The sequence below is a fragment of the Mangifera indica genome, chromosome 10 (assembly GCF_011075055.1).
Source record: "Mangifera indica cultivar Alphonso chromosome 10, CATAS_Mindica_2.1, whole genome shotgun sequence".
Lineage (NCBI taxonomy): Eukaryota > Viridiplantae > Streptophyta > Magnoliopsida > Sapindales > Anacardiaceae > Mangifera > Mangifera indica.
The window spans coordinates 3,583,960-3,603,243 of record NC_058146.1 but is presented as its reverse complement, the minus strand read 5'-3'; the positions used below and the strand labels follow the sequence as shown (position 1 = coordinate 3,603,243).

At 31.5% G+C, this 19,284-nt stretch overlaps 2 protein-coding genes across 3 annotated transcripts; both read right to left on the bottom strand.

Annotated features, from left to right (window-relative positions):
* Positions 1 to 2,683: 2,683 nt before the first annotated feature.
* On the bottom strand, positions 2,684 to 6,145 carry LOC123226677 (auxin response factor 16-like). Its single transcript, XM_044651200.1, has 4 exons — positions 5,852 to 6,145; positions 4,450 to 5,692; positions 3,045 to 3,940; positions 2,684 to 2,928 (listed from the first exon to the last, which is right to left on the bottom strand). Exons 2-4 carry the CDS (start codon positions 5,560 to 5,562, stop codon positions 2,859 to 2,861), a joined length of 2,079 nt encoding a protein of 692 aa, XP_044507135.1. The 5' UTR covers positions 5,563 to 5,692; positions 5,852 to 6,145; the 3' UTR covers positions 2,684 to 2,858.
* An 8,532-nt stretch (positions 6,146 to 14,677) lies between these two features.
* On the bottom strand, positions 14,678 to 17,428 carry LOC123226832 (GATA transcription factor 8-like). 2 transcript variants are annotated; one of them, XM_044651342.1, is made up of 3 exons: positions 17,310 to 17,428; positions 16,506 to 16,767; positions 14,678 to 15,878 (listed from the first exon to the last, which is right to left on the bottom strand). In XM_044651342.1, exons 2-3 carry the CDS (start codon positions 16,728 to 16,730, stop codon positions 15,117 to 15,119), a joined length of 987 nt encoding a protein of 328 aa, XP_044507277.1. In that variant the 5' UTR covers positions 16,731 to 16,767; positions 17,310 to 17,428; the 3' UTR covers positions 14,678 to 15,116. The 2 variants fall into 2 exon arrangements, with proteins under 2 accessions (XP_044507277.1, XP_044507279.1); XM_044651344.1 differs by lacking the exon at positions 17,310 to 17,428 and having other exon boundaries at positions 16,506 to 17,074.
* Between the last annotated feature and the right edge of the window lie 1,856 nt (positions 17,429 to 19,284).

The following is a 19,284-nucleotide window of genomic DNA, read 5'->3' as shown; positions in this document are numbered from 1 at the left end:
AATCAAATCGGGTTGGTGTGAACGCATACATGTATTCTTGGATGACAAAGAGTTGCACTTTCTTTGCTTCATTTCTAATCAACTCATCAGTCAGCCAGCTGAATTTTGAATTGCAATATAACTTGATGAATTTACTTCCTTCCTTTTGTGTTCAGAAAACGCATCTGCTTAATTTAATATGATTAAATCTGGTCAACAAAATTAAATTTTCAAACACAAAAACAATAAAAAGACAGGTTGGAGATTTCCAATTCCCATGTCGGAAATCTTATTGTGTGTGTTTGTTGACTTATCATTATCATATTTTTAAATTTCTTGGATCTTGTTCATTAAAATAATTATATTTAAACAGCCTCATTAAATCTTTAATTAATAAACTAATCACCTCTCTTATAACTCAACGCTATTTTCCCATCTCTTTTCGCTGTTAGTTAAAATCTCGTACACCACAACTCACTTTTTACTATTTTTGCCTTTATTTTTTTTAAGGTTAGCTAAAATAATAGTCAAATTAAGAGTCTTTTATCAATTATACAAGCGTTGAATTTCTTATTATATCACATTGATATTGATGCCACTAAATGTAATTATTTCTTTATTTCATACTGTTAATTATTTTTATGTAATGTTGATAAACATTGAACTACTGACAGTCGGAGATCTGCATGCATCCAAAATGTAGATAATAATGAAATAAGTATGTTTGAATATTTTTATTTTTATTTATTTTTATATAAAAATATTTTTTTGTCCCCGTTACAAAAATGACGGAGAACCCTCATTTCTCTTTATAAGAAAAATGTCTCTTCTTTTCCTTTTTCTTTTCTTATCTTTGTATTGAAATTTTTTTCACACTTTTCTTTTTTCATCATGCTAGAAAATTAATAAAAATATTTTTAGGTGTTAGAAAATATTTATAATAATTTAAAAATTTTAAAAATAATTTAATTTATAAAGATTTTGAGAATATGTAAAAAATAATAAAAAACAAATTAGAAAAATAATATATTAGAGATATATTTACCTTTTGATTCTTCCTTGATTACAAAAATTGTGTCATTTTTGTCTTTGTATTTATCCAAAAAAAAATTCTTTTTATTCAAAAAGAGATGGAGCAAAAACCCAATTTGATTTTACACAGTATTATAAATATGATGAAAGAGTTAGAAAGGAACAAGATATTAAACCTCAAATTTATTTATGGAATCAAGATCCTTGATAATCCATTTTCCGTAAGTGGACAGAGGCAACAATGGTGCACGATCTTACTCTGTTCATGTGCCATATTAATGGCTAATTGTTGTAAGGTAACGTCACATGCAAGTCAAGGATTACGCCCCTAACCCTAACCCTGATCAAATCAAATGCTTTTTAGGGTTTTTTATTTTCCTTCCTTGCCTTGACTCACGAATCTTTGTCTGCCTCGTGCAACTTAATTAAAGCCCACTTCAAACCTTTGACTTCCGCCCCCTTAACCATAGTTAATCCCCTCCAATTTTAAGCTTCTGTTTTTTCATTATTATTTCTTCAAATCCCCAAGGATATTAATATCTATCATCTTTATCTTCATCTTATATTATGTATGCATCTGGACCGTTGTTTTAGAGCTGGCTAAATTTGGGAAGTGCTTTCATTGAAAAGTGCTTATTGTAAACACTTCCAAATGCAGTGAAGTTAATGCACAGTTTGTTTGATTCAAGATCTTCTTGTTAAAATGTGAATCACTGGATATCTGGGTGTTCATGGTAAATAGGGATTTGTCTGTGATTCTTTTAACTGTTTTGAGTAAGTACTTAAGGAGAAATATCAGCAAAAGTTTTTAGACCCGGATAGGGCTTTGGTTGTTGCATCAAATCTTGTCTTGATCCCACCAAAACATCCAGGATTTTATCATATTGTTCGTTTTGGATTCGGTTATGTTTTCTCTTTTTTCAAATGACAAGAAACCCACTCAAATACAATCATTAAACCGGATAATTTAAGAATTTCATCTTGTTTTGGTGGTAGTGAGTCTCAAACTTATACCTTCTCTTGGGCTTTGTAGGAGAATTTTACAACTTTTACCAATTACCCAAATATGTTGAAATGGATATGTTGGGAAGTGTATAGGGAGAAGAAGAGAGACAAGATAAAATGCACCCGAATTTGTCTGTTTTTATAAGAAGCACAAAATCTATGTAAAGGCAAACTAACAGAGTTTCAACCTAGGCTCTAGACATGTTTTTGTTTTTATTATTTATGGCAGCTCTAGTTATAAATCTACTAGCTTTTCTATTTGTTTATAAATCTACTAGCTTTTCCACAACATGGTAATGGATTCAGAGTGTATCTGATAATGGAGACGCTTCAGAGGGAGGTTATGCCCATAAGACATTGCCAAAGTTGGCCTGGTTTGTGTTAAGGGCTGTTGCACCACTCAAAGTAGGACAATATTAGATTGTTGAAAGTTGACAGCACCAATTTTGATAGCAGAAAGTGATTTGAAGCAGAAAGCTCAATCAAAATAGACAACATTTCTGTAATCTTAAACCATCATCTTCTCAGTTTCATAGATGTGTTTGCTTAAAAAGGCCATTTTCGACAGAAAGTGTTGAAGCTCATTCAACATTTTACAGCTGTGTAATATCTTGTGAAAGTCTTTTCTGTTCACGCATACTTGTAATTAATAGGATAAACAAAGACAGAAAATCAAGGGCAGAGTTGAATTTGTATTAACAATCGTGAACTACAATATTCCAAAATTGGATGAAGTGGACTTCTCCACAACTCCAGAAAGGGGAAAAAAAACAGAAAAACTAAAAAGAGAAAAGCAGAAGAAACAACTTCGAAACTGTACATCCTACCAAAATCCTGTGTCTTTATCGTCCTACATTGTCACTGCCTGAATCGGTCAGAATAGTTAGCCTTCTTGCTGTCTTCAGAAACTCACTGCAGCATCAAACAGATATGAACTTGTAAGACTGGAATGAAAATTTGATTACCTAAGTAAAAGGATTGGAAAGACATAAAGATGAGGACCAAAATAGAAAAGATGACGAGATTACCAGAAGGGTTCTTCTCCAGCGTGTTTAATAGAACCTGTTGCATCCCAGTACAACACATTGCTAAACATTTCTGAACTTCCTATACCAAACATGTTGGCTAACTTTCCATAAAGCTCTTCATATGACCCAAGGACAGACAGATCAAGGGTTCGACCAATATCCTCTGATTCCATGAACACTTTGCAATGGCCAGTCTCCAAACCAAGGTCAGATTTTTGGTGATCTTTGCACCAAGGAGACCCTTCATCAGAAGAGTTATCTAGTGGAACATTCTGATGAACTGCAGAACCAGAGCCATCGGAAGACATTGCCGTCTTTTCTTGATTGCCATTTGATGAACTGTTTCCAACAGTTTCACCAGAGCAGCTTTGAGAACTATGTTGCTGGGGGAGAATGAGTTGACCAAACAATAAGATGTGGGGTGTCTTTATTTCATTGCTATCCTTAGGACTCTGGGTGGAATTTCCTGTTCTCAGCAAGCAAGACATATTCTCATTATTTCTGGTGTCACTCAGAAGATTGCCACTGGAAGTTCTAACAGGTTGAGTAACATGCTCACGCTGCTGAAAACCAACTGGAAATAGACCTGACTGCAGCTTGTTGAAGTGGAGATCTGAAGATAGTCCATATTGGGCATGCCTGGCTCCCTGTATGCCTGCAGGAATGTCATCTGAAATACAGCTTAAAGGACTGCCGGTCATGAGGGGGTTTCTGGAATATGACAGCATTGGAAGTTGGTTCATCAAAGAAAAATCTGGATGTTCAGGAAGCCGCAATTTCTTTCTTGGTGGCGAGAAAGGAGAGAGATGGATGGCTGGTATATTTGATACAAGTTCAACCAACCATGGGCTGACACGCTTCACATTCTGAAGTAGATCTGGCTCATCCCATGCTACCTGAAACATAATTATTTGAAACAGATATTAGAAGCAAGCATATTTCAAAAGAAAAATAATTCAAGACAAATTTCCTTTCAGGTTTCACTTGCTTTTTCAACATAAATCCTCTGCAATAAAGATGCTTTACGGAATTTATGGTTTCAGAAATCATAAACAATTAGAAACCAGTTAGAGGCATGCTACGCTGCTCATTCCAGAGTGTAATTTGGCATAATTCATGTACTAGCCATGGATCCAATTCTTTTCCTTATATTACATTCCATTTCTTATAGCAATATTATAGGGGTAAATGAAGAAACTACAACGAATAGGTTTAGATAATGCTAAGTTTAACAATTTTAAAAAAAATACACCATTCTTTAGACTCAAGATATCAGAAATGCAGATCAATATAGCATTTAAATGAAACAAAAGTTCATACTTAAGGAAAAAAAATATTAGATTCATAACAACCACAATAATTGAGCATAAACAAAATAATAATAGAAAGGAAGACTTAAGTGTACCAGCAGAAGCCGCCATGGGGAATTAGGCCATCGAATGGGTTCAGCAACCTGAACAGAAGAGATTGTTCCCATAAACCAGCTGATCCGAGATGAATCCTCAGTTTCGAAAGCCATTTTAAATCTCATTCCAGAACACCACTGGATTTGCATTGCAGCTCTCACAGCTGCGGCCTTCACAACAAACTCTGGTGTGCTTGCACGTGGGTAGTAAACAACCTCAAACGGTTGTCCATTAGCAGCAAGAGTTGCAGCTTCAACAACAGACTCAGCCCTCACTTTCCCCCTCAAATCACCATTAGAATTTCTCCTCTTTAATCTATTCTCATCCTCCCTCATATAACCTGTATATCCCCCAAAAGGAAAGCCACAATTTCCACCTCCTGAGTTCCACCCAACTGCATAATCAGATCCGCCACCAATTCCTCCTTTTTTGGCCCTTCGAATCCCCACACAGAGATCCCCATTCTCTGCTCTCAGAAAAACTATCGAATCTCCAGCAACAAGCTTCTTCTGGTTCACAAAATTGCTCCACCCTGTCGTCAGAAGATGACGTCGAGGTGTTCCTCTATAAATATGCCTAAACTTCCATACTTCACCGTGCACATCCTTTGCAAGAATGATTTGAACAGGAGGTTCTGCACTATAATCCAATCTTGGAAATATAGTCTCAGCACAATACCGTGGAACAGAAAACCCCCCACCATTGTTTGCATCAGATTGTGTCAAAGTCTTAGCAAAAGATGCGGGCTTTTCACTGCATTCATTAATTCCTGCATTTCCTTCAAACGCCACATCCTCAAGATCATCCAACCCATTGTTTTTTGCTGCAATCAGCCTAATTTTCGCAAAGACCTCATCAGTTTCAGCATCAGCCATATACTTTATGGCAGTTACTCGACACGGGATCATTGCAGGGAGGTTAAGATTTGACAATTCTATGTTCCCTTTAGCATGTTCTATGTGACCCTGGGGAAAATAAAACACTTTAGAGTTTACTAGTGGCATTTGAACCATACCACCAGCACAGGCATGCCATAATTGTGAATCTAAACAGCTTTCTGTTGTTGGATTCTTCTTCAAGGAGTCTTTTGCCGCATCCATAACTGTAATCATCGCTAACTTACAGCCTCTCAAGCATACAATTTTTTTCTATTCTTTCCTCTATACTAGCCCTCAGTCAGAACACTGCTAGAACATGAATGAATACACACACTTGTTACCTATATCCCAATACAGGAATCAACTGAAATAAAAAACAATAAAGATCAGTTTTTTATCATGAGAATAATGAAATCAACAGAAAAATCAAAACTTGCTTCAATTTTCTCAACAACCCATGAAAGAAAACGAAAATCACATAAAAATAAACATAAAAAATAAACAATTCATACAATCTCTTTACCTAATCTCAGCAACGAAATTCTGCAGAAGGAATCACCAAAATGCGCTCAGAAGAGACAGCGTATTCATATGAAAAAACAACCAAAACCAAAACTTTTCCTAACAATAATCCTCTTTTTTGTGTGAAAAGGGAGTGAGAGAGGAGTTATGTGAGATGGGTCAATAGTGAAAGTTTAAAAAGAGAGAGGAACAGTGAATAGTGTTAAAGATGTGAACCTTCGTCTCGTTGGGTTGCCGACCAGACTCAACTCAAGTGTTAAAAAGAGAGGTTCGTTGAGGAAAGAGAAAGAGAAATAGAAATAAAAATAAATAAAGTGAAAACAAAAAAGGTGCTTCTTTTTTTTTTTTTTTTTCTGTTTTACTTTTCTCCGGATCGCTTCAGTCCACCGCCAAAGCCAAGTTCAGGTGATTTAATCAGATATTTTTAACCTAATTTATTTAATTACCCACGCGTCCTCTAAGCGCGTGCACGTGCTCTCATCCACTTACTTAAATGTACTGCAATATATTTTACATATTTCAATTTTACTGCAACATCACTAAAATTATTATAACTAAGATAAAGCATAATTTAAGTGGTAGTAGATTTTATTATATAAAAAATATAAATTTAAATTTTTTAATAATACTTACAAATTAATTTTTTAATTTACATAATATAATAATTATAAAAACAAAATTTAAAATGTTATTTATCTAATATTTTTTATTCAATTTCAAAAAAATAATTTCACTTTTAAAAGATAATCTTATTTAAATAAAAATTTTTGTTACAAAAAAATTTAACCTAATGTTTATATGACATTATTATTATAATATTTATAATTAATTATATAATAATAAATTATTTATATTCTTAAAAAATATATAAACTTAACTTATTGATAAACAATTAATATAATTTTGTGTTATTCAAATAAAATAATATTTTAAAAGGTGCATAAGAATGTAATATTCACGCGCGAGGAAAGAAAGTTGGGTGGGTTGGGGCAAATCCCCACATAATCATAAAAGAAGTCTCCAATTAATAAAATAAAAAAAGATAATCCCGAAAAAGGAGATTTTGGTTGCAACTCGTATCGCGATTTTTACGTACTGCTCGGAAATCAAGGGAGCCTGACCAGATTGATTTGACCATGGTAACCTCACTTTGCCAAGCCCCTGACTCTCCGGAACTAACCACGCTTTGTTTAAATTAACCATGGTTAACTCATCCTTTGGTCAACTCATGACTCTTCTGTTGCTACCGGTTCCCTGGTTTTGCGACGGGACCAAATTTGGTACCATAATTTGACCGTATACCACAAAGTTAATTTTGTAATAACATTTCACTTACGAGTCTCATTACCAATTTTACCCTCTATTGAGTTTGTTAGAAGTTGAGGTTCCGATTAAATATCAAAAGTAATGTTATGTAAATATAAATAAATAATATATTATTATATTATTAATTATTATTTTAAAATTATTAAATGATATGATAATATATCATTTACATATCTAATTATATATACTCAAAATTATATAAATATAATTTTATTGATATCAAAATTTTTTTAATAATTTTAAAATAACAAAATTTTGTTATCGCTAAAATAAACGAAAAAAACAATTTGATTAATACTTATAATCATGATAGTTAAATAACATATCGTATTGTATATCAAAAATCAAATTTTCAGTATCCTATCATAAGATCTATCTTTTAAAAAATAATATGATAAAATATTAATTAAATAATAAAAAATTATAATTGACACATTATTATTTTTACTAATATTATAAATACCCTTAAAAATTTTAAATGTCTCATATACACTTTTACTGCATCTTTATTTTCTAAAAATGTGTTATTGATAATATATATCATATTAAAGATATATATTGTATTATTGTATGATATATTTATTATATCAAATGAATTCGATACATATTAAGATACGTATTATCTTCTATCTGTATTATATTTTATTATAAGATACGTATCGTATATTATATGATACCGATTTCATTATGTCATTTTATAAATGATAGAAGATTTTTATAATTTAATATGAAAAATTAGTTTCCTTTATTTGAAAAAGTATTGATAATTATTATGTATTAAAAAATAAAGTTAGAAAGGTGGTATCAAATCCATTTTCAACTAATTTGTGCATTTATTAAAGATTTATGGCAAACTTGTGGTTAGTGGGTGATTAAAGCAAAGATTAGGAGATTGGATTAAGGAATGAAAGTGACAAGGTGATTAAGGACAAGATAATGTGATGATAATATAAGGTTTAAGGAAAAGCCCAAAACATTTAGGGATTTGGTCGGCCTAATTTTGGGACAAGAAGAATGATAAGAGTCAATTACTTCTCAAACCTTATATTTTAATTATTGTTTTTAGTTTTATTATGAAAATAAAATAATAACAAAACTATATGTAAATATTTTTTATATAGAATTTATATACATAAATGATATGTCATCATACGATTAGATAATTTTGAATTAAAGATAAAATAACACATAATGATATAATAATACATATTTTTTTATATAATTTAAATATATAAATAATATATTTTTATGTGATTAAATATTAATTTATTTTTAATTTAAAATTACCTAATTATATAATAAGATATTTTTTATATATTAAAAATATATATACATAATATTTTATTGTTTAAATAAGTGGAAAACAAAATTATATTATATCTTCGTCAATTTATGAAATGGACCCCTCACCAATCTTTTAAACGGCACTTCTATGATCACTCAATTTTTTGCCATTTTAATTTCTATATATGATTGGCCAAAATTAATTTATTTTGTGACAGTTTACCTTGTAATTGCCTCCGAAGAAATTATTATTATTATTATTATTATTATTGTTAGTAATAAATAGCCTACAAATGGACATTAATTGGATAAGACACTGGCAGTTGGAATTGAAACCAACACTGATTTAGACATGTATTTTAATTTAATTTAATTTTATTATACTCTTTACCAATAAATAAATGAAAATATTTTTATTTAATTTACTTGCACTCTACACCACAACAAAGCCGTACCCCACTTTAAAAACATTGTTCTGTGCTTGTCTTTCTTATGAGGCCCTTTGAATTTAACATCTAAATGTCTTTTGCAATTTATTGGCATGTCAGTTTCTTGATGTTTTTTCCGTTGTCTTGTTGCCATATTAATGTCTAATTAAGTAAAGACTGTCCACAAGACCCCATTACTTAAAGTTTTCTTTTAGTCTTGTCATCAGATTAAAAAAAATTTGAGAAACATCATGCATATATATTTTTTTTAGGAAAATTAATTAAATTACCCCAACGATAAGAGGGTAAAACAAAATTATCTCTAAATTTAAATATTAAATGAAAATGTCTTAAAACTATACAGAGATAAAAATATCCCTCGTATCAAAATCGATAAAAACTACGCGTATCTCCACTAGATACACGAAAACAGAAAATTCAAATACATATTTTCGTGCACTCAACAGCTTCGATTTTCTCCAGTGATTTTTGCGATGTTTTCAGCCACGAAAATAAAGAAAAAGGTTAGTAAAACAACCTTTATCATCTCTTTATGCATTTTGATTCACGATTTGAGCGATTTCATATGAAATTTGGGTGTATAGCGTTAGAGTTTCGATTTAAAATTTTCGATGAAAATGCTTGATTTGTTTGTGATTTTGATAAATCTTCTTAGGGCTTTTGTGTTAGATTAAGTGTTGAATTGATTGTTGTTGAAAAGGAGATTGAAAAACGAAGTTTGGGAGGTGAAATGTAACCACACGAATTCGGCAGTGATCATGCGAATGGTGCACTGACCACACGAATTCGTGTGGTGAGATTTGTTGAAGACGGGGTTGTTTTGTGTATTTTTCAAACTTCGTGGACTACAGATATTGTGTGGTTGGGGGTGAAAATGTGGACTTTAATCGTATGGTGGAACAGAAATAAATTAAAAAAGTTCGTTGACACGTGATTTCGTGTGATTGATATATATAAATAATATATTGTTATATAATTAAATATTATTTTATTTTTAATTTAAAATTATTTAATTGTATAATAATATATCATATGTATATTCAAATTATATATATATATATATAGTTTTATTAAAAAAATCGTTTTACCACAATTAACACATGAGGATAAATCAATGTTCTAAAGTTTATAACCCACTGAAATCTTATCTAAAGTATAAACATATCAAAAAACGACTGCCAACCAAACTAATATAAATTTATAACTCATGAAGTGAAAGTTTTTTTTTTTTTATGTCAAAACTATAGTTACAGTTCTATCAAGAAAGAGATCTATTGGTATTCTATAACTTGACATCCTTATAATGTTTATTCAGAACAAACTTTAACTTTCTCTTGTAAACATAATGTTTTTTATATAGGTATAATTCTCTCATTTTAATTCAAATTACAAATTAAGATCCTAATCTACGATAATTTAATATATACTTTTTCCTTTAAAAATTCGATATATAAACAAACATAAATGTGACAGAAAGGGAGAGGATCACAACCATATGGATGATCATATTTGAGATAGATTGTCTTTTAAAGATAAACTAAACAAGTAAAATTCGAATTGGATATGCCCGCTGGGGATCTTAAGCCACCAGAGTGCAATTTGGAGTGGCAGTTATCTATGAGTGGCATCGACAGTTACAAAGGTGAAAATTACTTAAACTAGTAAATTACGGAGAAATGAAAGGTCTGATTTGATTGTTAGTGTCATTGATTTAATCGCAGCCGTTGGCTACTGACAAAACCAAGCAGTCACTGTATCACTGCCGGCCGGCTAGGCTAAATTGACAGCTACAAGACAACCCTTTCTGCTGTACTTTTCTTTTATCACGAGCAGTCCGTACAAATCAGACACGTGTCCTAAATCATGTGTGTTTATTTCATTTGGGCCCACTCACTGTGAGATTCTCGTCGGATATAACTGTAGGATCCACAGATGGGGCCCACCTAGAATCTGTGTCGTTACTCCTGGGATTTTATATTTGTTTTTTCTTTTTAGTAAATATAGACATCATTATTTACTGTAATAAAACTTGATTTAATTTAATAAATTAATATTTGAATTTCTTGGAAAATCATTGATTTTTTTAAATCTAAACCCAAGATATTATGTTACCTGATGATGAAGTTGCTGAAATTTCTGTGGCTTAATTATTTCTTAAATGGAAGAAAATTAAAAATAATTCAAAATATTGATGATTATGGGCCCAATGAAAACAGCAAAGGCACGCCAGCCCAGAGTAAAAGAGTTTATGATGAGAAATTTTACTAGGGTAGCTCCGCGCATGGTTGTTTATATTATACAATACGTAATATATATTTTATTATATGGTATAATAAAAAATATAAATATTAAATTATATCAAATTAATATAATATAATAAATATATTTTATAATATAAATTATATTATTGAAATATTTAAAAATAAATAAAAACATAATAGAGGCACGTATGAAATTTTTTTATTATTTTATTAATATTTAATTTTTTAAAAGTTTATTCTATGATATGATAAAATACGTAGTATAAAAATTTTCATTTTTGATATATCATATGATATACGATTCGAATATCATAATTATTCAAACTTAAATCATATTATGTGAGTTATACACTCAAAATTATTTTCATTCAAAGTACATAATTATTTTCTACAAGAATTAACACACGAATTTTTAAAACTATTTGTAATAATTTTCATTCATAGTTTCATACTTATCTTTAACTGCAAAATTAGAGGAGATATCACACTTATGAAATAAGCAAGATTTGGCCGAAGAAGAGACAGCAAGGCGAGGAAACGAGGAGGCCAAATGGGGTATAGTTTAATAATTGAACATTAATTGGTACATGTGTTGAAGTTGAACACGAATACCGGCGGAGGTTGCCGTCATGCCGCTCCATCTGGTCCTGGTGCAGCCGGCGGAGTTGCTGCTTACTGTCTTTCATTTTATTTGAATTTAAAACTAGTTCCACCATTGTACCATTCTTTTTGGTCAACTTCTTTTGGTTAATAATACAAAATAAAAATATTTGGAGATACCATCATTAAAAATTGAAAAGGCTTTATTACAGTGAATTGAAATGTAAATGAAGGAAAATGGATAAATAATTGTTAATGTGGTTTGACCTTATAATTGAAATGCGTATGTCTACAGTCTTATTTTTTATACAGGTATTTTATAACAAAATAACAAATATATTGGGATTGATTATTACTTTATTCGTAATCACATATAAAAGGGCATCTTATATCTTATTAAGGTTGATTATTAAATTTCTGACGTTTTTATAAAACTTTTCCAATCAGCAGGATTTCCCCCTGCCTTGAAACTCAATCTAGTTTTTAGATTACCATCTTGAGTTTGAGGGAAGCTCTTATAATTATAATTGGTAAGTTAGTTTATTCTTGTTTCTCGTGTAGATTAGCTGATTTGGTTTCGTTGCCTCTTTTTTAAGAAATAAAAATATTAGGTTAAATATTTCAGCAAATATAAGCTTCTTCATTGTGTACTTCAGGTTGTTTTGGGGCTTGGCCCAGAAAACACACATTATCCATTCACAGGAAATCTCAGAACCCTGCCCAGTTTTAGTCCTAGAAGCCCGATTAAACCAGCCCAGCTTACAAAAGAAAAGTGTAGAATTACGGCTCAGGTGAAACAATTTAGTATTTGGTGGGCTAAAGAATTAGGTTTAAGCCTCAGTAGGGGTGGATTCGAAGCAAGCTTGTTCAGGTTTGAAATGAGCTTTGTTCAAACAAGCTTACCTTGAAAGAGCCCGAGCCCAAACACAAGCTTGAATTTTAAACAAAAAAAGAATATGAGCCCAAATCCGAACACCGGTTAAGCGAGCTGAGCTCGGCTCGTGAGCTACTCACTCAAATAAAAGAAACATTTAACTTAGAACAAACGACACTGTTTGCTATTTGAAATACAAGTCCAAAGCAAACCCGAGCCCTAACACATGAACCTGAGCTAAGTGCGAGTCGAGCCCGAACACTAAAATTATAAAACGAGTCGAACACAAATATGTGTTTAGTGAGTTCGACGAGCCCAAGCTTGGGTTCATTGAAAATGAGCCGAAAACGAGCTGGGCTAGGCTCGTATCCAGCCTTAAGCCTCAGCATTGTAAATTTTGAAAAGGTTTAAATTGGATGAAAAAAGTTTGAGCTTTAAATAGGTTTTCGTGATCAATAAAATTATGTGCACAACAATAATATGTTACTATATGATATAAATTTGAGTGAAAGAGTTTTTACATTCTTCTCCTTAACTATCATCTGAGTCTTAACTTCTAACAAGGAGTTTAATCTCTTATGAACTTAGTTATTTAATACTAAAATATAAAAGTTATAAAATTTAGATTAAAAATATATAAAATATGTATATATGAGTTTTATACAACACATCGTTAATAATATATTTTAAAAAATAAAATAATATTAATTTTAAGTTTGTGCTTTGTAGAACGACATTATTTTAACCTTTTGTCAAAACAATTAAAAAATATGACAATATGTAACACAGTTGTTTAATACGTATTTAATACAACAAATATATTAAATATGTGTTTTAAACATTTTCAATCCAAATATATGATATAATGCGTTTAAAATGAAAAAAATACAACAAACATATGTAATATGTGTATAAAATGCATATTTACTAATTAGACATACAAGTATTGTTCTTGGGTAGTGATATCTAAATGTGGCATAGTTTAAGATAAGATTGGATTGAAACCGAGTTTGTTCTAGCTTAAGTATGAAAGTTTAATATTTTTAAATTTAAATTTTAGAGGTGTTCGGTTCGTAAAATTTGTGAACTTAAAAATTTTAATACAAATCAACTAAAACGACATCGTTTTGACCAATATGGATCAAAACGACGTCGTTTTAGTATTGAATCAAGCTTAAAGCTCAATTCAAACTCAGCTCTTCTAAAATGAACCGAGTTCAAATACTTTTGAAACGAGTCCAACAAGCTCAAACTTAACTTCACTAAAGCAAGTCAAGCTCGAATCCAACTTTAGTTTAAGATATGTATTTTAGCAAAAGAGATTTTGCATTCTTATCTTAATATATTCTCTGTAAACCTTTTAAATATGAATTGAACCTCATAAGAGATTAATTCCCTTCTGCCTTTCAAAATTTTTAGCAAAAGGTTCTCCAAAATAAAAGGAGTAAGACCCTTAGCTTTCTTGTGAGGGTGAATGAGTTATTTTGAGGATGCTCTTTGTTTGTCTCATTGAAGAGGATTTTACAAATAGGAAAAAATAAAAAGCTATGCAATTCGTTAGGAGATTTGCCCTCGTGGTCATAAGGGTTCTCTCTTGATTCATTGGTGGTGTGAAGACGAAGACGAAAATGAAGGTGGGTTCGGAAAAAAGGGGGCTTTTTAGTTTCTCCGTCAACTTAAGTGTTGCTTTAAAGCAAAATAATATCATATCATAACCAAAGAACCAATGAGATTTGAACATGATGAAAAATAACTAATAATTGATGTGATGGATTGCTCCATAACAACACTCATCAATATTATTAAGTTGAAAATTTTCTTTCCCTTTCATTTGGTAAGAGTTTGGTCCGACTTAGACGTTTTGCCAGATCCCTGGTAACAACCTCAACCATAATTACATTGACTCTTATTATTTAACCCATCAGCTCATCAATCCCCACCAGCCAACTGCCGAGGCCCCTTTTACCCATATCCATTTTAACACCATTTTGTATGTGTAAACCAATAATATTATAAATAGGAGATTTTGAAGGTAAAAGCAATACCAAAGTTCTCAAATTTCTACTGACAAATGAACTGCAAAAAGAATTCCCTAAATGAAGGGAAGAACAAGAAAAAGAATATAAAAAAAGAAAAGAAGGAAACACAAGAAATCAACATCTAAAGGACCTAACTCATTTCAGTAAACCTAAAACTTTACTATTCTTAAGTCTTTCCTTTTCTCTATGACCCTCAGTTCAGTTCAGTTCTCTCATTACAATCCTTTTCTTCTCTCCTCTTCTTTTCTACTAGCTAAAATATTGGGTCATCTACTGCTCCTACTTCGCCCATTCCAACCCTGTACAAAATCAAATGAACAAAGAAATGAAGGAAATAACTGTAAGCAAATTGCAGATAAGACTGGAACAAGTGAGGAAAGCCGAGGAGAAATATTCCCAATAGGGAGCGTTGCTCTCTCCTGAAGCCTATCCCTCAAATGTACTCCCGTGCAAGGTTGTTGATATTTGGAATCATCTCCGGAGAATTGGCCATCATCTTCTCAATCCCTGCCATTGCAGGCTTCTCACCATTCTTGCATCTCATTTCGAGAACCTTCTTGTGGGAATTTGAGTGCACGGAGGGCACAAATGTTGGGCTAGCTGCAGGCCTGTATTCAGGGAAGAGCCTGCCTGATTTGTAACGAACACCACATGCGTTGCAAAGGGTTTTCGGCCCCAAAGGTCCTGCCCTCCATTGCGGCGTCTTTGTTATCTCACAATGCTTGCATTTCCGAACTGCTTGAGTTGGTTGGTTTTGATCATTCTCAGTGGAATCTTGGGAAACTGTCAATTTCATCTTCTTTTTCTTCTTATGTTCTGAGTTATACTGCTTTGTTATCTTGATCACAAGGCGAGACTCAGCAAAATTCTCAGAATCAGAAGGAACCTTAGGGCCTACAAAGGACTGGTGCGCCTCAGTGACAGAGGAAGTCGGTGAAATAAGTTGCAGTGGAGGGCGAGGATTAAAAGTTGCGGGGCGAGTACGTTTGCTACGAGCACGTACTCGTCTTCCGGGGGGAACTGTTTTGGGGCTGCACAACACATTTTTCTCTCCTGAGCAGGAGCTACTGCTCTCCAGAACAGAAATTGGACTAGACGTCCAGGATGACACCTGTTTATTAATTGTAAGGCTTCCTCCGGAGAAGGAATCCTCAACAAAGTTGGAAAGCCATTCAAGCTGAACAATGTCTTCATACTGCAATAACAATTACCAAAATTGAATCAGATTAAAGCTCACAAATTCTGTAAGATGATTATAATTACGTGATTCATCAATGGAATTAAATTGGGTTGTTGAAGAAATCTAACTAAAAGACAATAAAAATGAATAATTGTAGACGACACATGAAGCAAAATCAAGAAAACAATTGATTCGCCAACGAATAACCACTGTAAAAGGCACAACTAACTTTAGGTAGTAACATGGGCAACCAACTGATGTGACTTGCATCCAAAAGGAAAAATCTATATGCCAAATTACTCATCACATGAAGTGGCTTCCACTCTAACGCCGACACTAAAACAGTCAAATTACTAAAACACCCCTAACTAAAAATTCAAACTTTTTTATTTAAAAAAATATGAATTTAATACACAATTTATACATATAAACAGGAGGTCCCATTATATAATTAATTATTATTTTATTTTCAATCTAAATTCATTTAATTATATTTCATTAAAAGTTTTATTGAAAAAATATGGACATCCTATAACATTTATTTAGTATTATAAAAAAAAAAAGTCTACACTACGTGGCATTCAAACGATACGACATATGACGTCATGAAAAACATATCCAACGGTTGATAATTGAACTTACTGGAACGGAAAGCTCAGCGGAAATGTCTGTAGTGCTGTTGTTTGAGAAGACCGAGTCGGAAGCCGGCAATGATTCGGACTGAGTCGGCCAAAGAGGGGAGAAAGACTTAGAGTCGGCAGCCGTTAACCCAGCTTCGATATCTTCGTTCGGAAAATCAAGCAAGTCGTCAATGTGGTCGAAGAAGCTGCCACAGTCTAGCTCGTCCATGAAATTTGGTCCAATCATAATTCCTCTCTTTCTTTACTTGTACGAAGAAATTTTCCTGACAGAAAAAAAAAGAAAAGAAAATAAGTTGAAAATAGTGGAAGGATTTTGTTTTCATATATACAGTGGGCGTGAATTTCAGAAATAAGGAAAGCCAGGCTAGCGCATGTTAGCACAATGCAATCACAATAATTTGCTTTTTTTGGTTTTCCAAAAAAAAAAGTGAAATATATTATTGTAATTATTAAATCCAATTTTGAACATTTTGGAGGTATCACAGAAAACAGAGGCAAAAATTTTAAAATTTTTCAAGTTCCAAGTACAAAAATGGAGGTGAAATAATGAAAATACTTCATATTCACATTAATTAATTTATGTATAATTTCAAAAACGAGAAACCGAATTCTGAAAGCTTGAAATTCAGTTGCAAGAAGATGATAATTCTTCGTTACAGAAGAAAAAGCAAATAGAAACGCAGGAAATTGAGTTATAGAAGGAAGAGTGAAAGAAAAAGGCAAGGAATTGCAGGGAAATGTGATGTAAAATTAAGAATCTATCGATGTTGTTGCAAGAGCGGAAGAAAGAATTAACTATTCAAACCTTGAGGAGGAAGAAGAAGAAGTGGTGTTGAAGGTGGAAGTTGAAGTTGAATTTGCAGAGAAGTGAAATGAAAAGAGAGAAGGCTTAAAAAGGAAACGGCGACGGTGGGTGAGGCTGCTGCTGCTGTTCAATTTCATCCTTCACTGCCAGCTGTCTTTTACTATTCCTTCACTGTCTCAGGGTCCCACTCGCCCACCACCCACATTTCTACTATTCACCGCTTGCCTTTCGTAACATTCAATACTGTGGGCACATACAATTAGACAGAAATAATAGATTTATTTATTTTTATAAATAAAAACATTTTTTCGTCCAAGATTTAATTTTTTATTTAATTGAAACCCATTAACTTAAAAAAGTCTAAGTATTCATCCCTCATTCGACTTTTATTAAAATATGCATTTAATTATAAAAATAAAAATGTTATTAATAAGTAATATTAAAAAAACTAAACTTTTATTTTGTTTTTCTATCTTAATTTTAAAAACTAACCATTTCTCTTAACATAAGTTTTGAAAACTTATTTTTTTCCTATCATTTAAGGTTTTATTATTTAAAAAAAAACATTCGCCCTCTCAAATTTTAGAATATTACAGTTACACATTCATAAAATATATTATCTTTTTCTGGTAACCATTTTTCCCTATAATTTATTCTAGTGGATTGTCAACCCTAGTGTTGGCACCTTCTCTCTCCTTAATGGCATTGTCGATACCCAAACTATTGTTTTTGTGGTCAAATTGAGCGAGAGATCTAAGTGCACGACTTAGGGTTTTGTCTTCAATTCTTTGGTAGCACAATTTATCTTCGATTCAATGAATTGGTGCTCCTTCCCGCTTTGATTCAATGTTCTCTCTTGTTTGATGAACCATCGCATCTTCGGTTGACAATTCGTCAAACAAGAGAGAGCGAAGACAAATCACTTGTTTTTAACAAAAAGCGCCAAGAAAGGGAGAAAGAGTCGCAGAGGAAGATAAGTGGGAAGACAAAGTAGGTCGGAGATGGGGAAGGTCATCAAAGAAGGAAGGAAAAAAAACATAGGGGGGGAAAATAAGTTTTTAAAATTTAGGTTAAGAGAAAATTATTAATTTTTAAAATTTATGTTTAAAAAAAAGATAAAATTTTATTTTTTTTAATATTACTTGTTAAATAATAATAATATTTTAGAACTAATAAATTTTATTATCTTTAACAGTTGATAAATAAATATTTGAATTTTCAAAAGTTAACTGATATCCCCTCAACAATAAACTAAATAACAATAAATCTTTCGGCCATTTACATATTTAAATATGTATTTAAAACTGATTTAACATAACTTTATTGTTATTTTATTTGTTTCATGCATTAATTATTATATACAATTTTAATAAAATAAACATGATTCAAAATATTTTTTATCCAATAATATAAATATATAAATCAATTATAACCTTTTTCATAACATAAGACATTAACTACTTACCCTACATCTCAGATAATATATATTTTTATTTCTTTTAATTAATAAATTTCACCTTTGCTATTAATAATATAAATATTACACAGTTAATAAAACAATCTATAAATATATATTTATTTGTGTATAAAAAATTAGATATGTATAATATTACTTTTATGTAGTATACATCACAAATTATGTAGTTGAAAGTTGAATATACGGCCGTTCTACTTTGCGTGTACTGGAACCGTGTTTTTTATACGTATATGAGAGGTGGGGCCAGAACTTAGAAGGCAGCTAAGGAATTTAGCTGTGAACGTTCAAAGTCAAAAACTAAACGCTCTTTCACGTTCTTTTAATTTACATTGTACCAAAATTGAATCTTCAATGTTCTTTAAAAAATTATTTAGTGATTTTAGAAAATTATAAAATAAAATAAAAATCTTTCTAATTTGTCTTTTTTTGGGTGGCTGTACTCAACACTGATAATTGCAACAAAGTAAAAAGTAAACTTACCGAAGCATCAAAGTTATT

Coding starts and splice junctions, on each gene's coding strand:
- LOC123226832 (XM_044651342.1), bottom strand. CDS start 16,730: ATGATTGGACCAAATTTCATGGACGAGCTAGACTGTGGCAGCTTCTTC. Junction 15,879..16,505: donor CCGCTGAGCTTTCCGTTCCA/GTAAGTTCAATT, acceptor TTGTTATTGCAG/TATGAAGACATTGTTCAGCT.
- LOC123226677 (XM_044651200.1), bottom strand. CDS start 5,562: ATGATTACAGTTATGGATGCGGCAAAAGACTCCTTGAAGAAGAATCCA. Junction 3,941..4,449: donor CCCCATGGCGGCTTCTGCTG/GTACACTTAAGT, acceptor ATTATGTTTCAG/GTAGCATGGGATGAGCCAGA. Junction 2,929..3,044: donor GCTGGAGAAGAACCCTTCTG/GTAATCTCGTCA, acceptor TTGATGCTGCAG/TGAGTTTCTGAAGACAGCAA.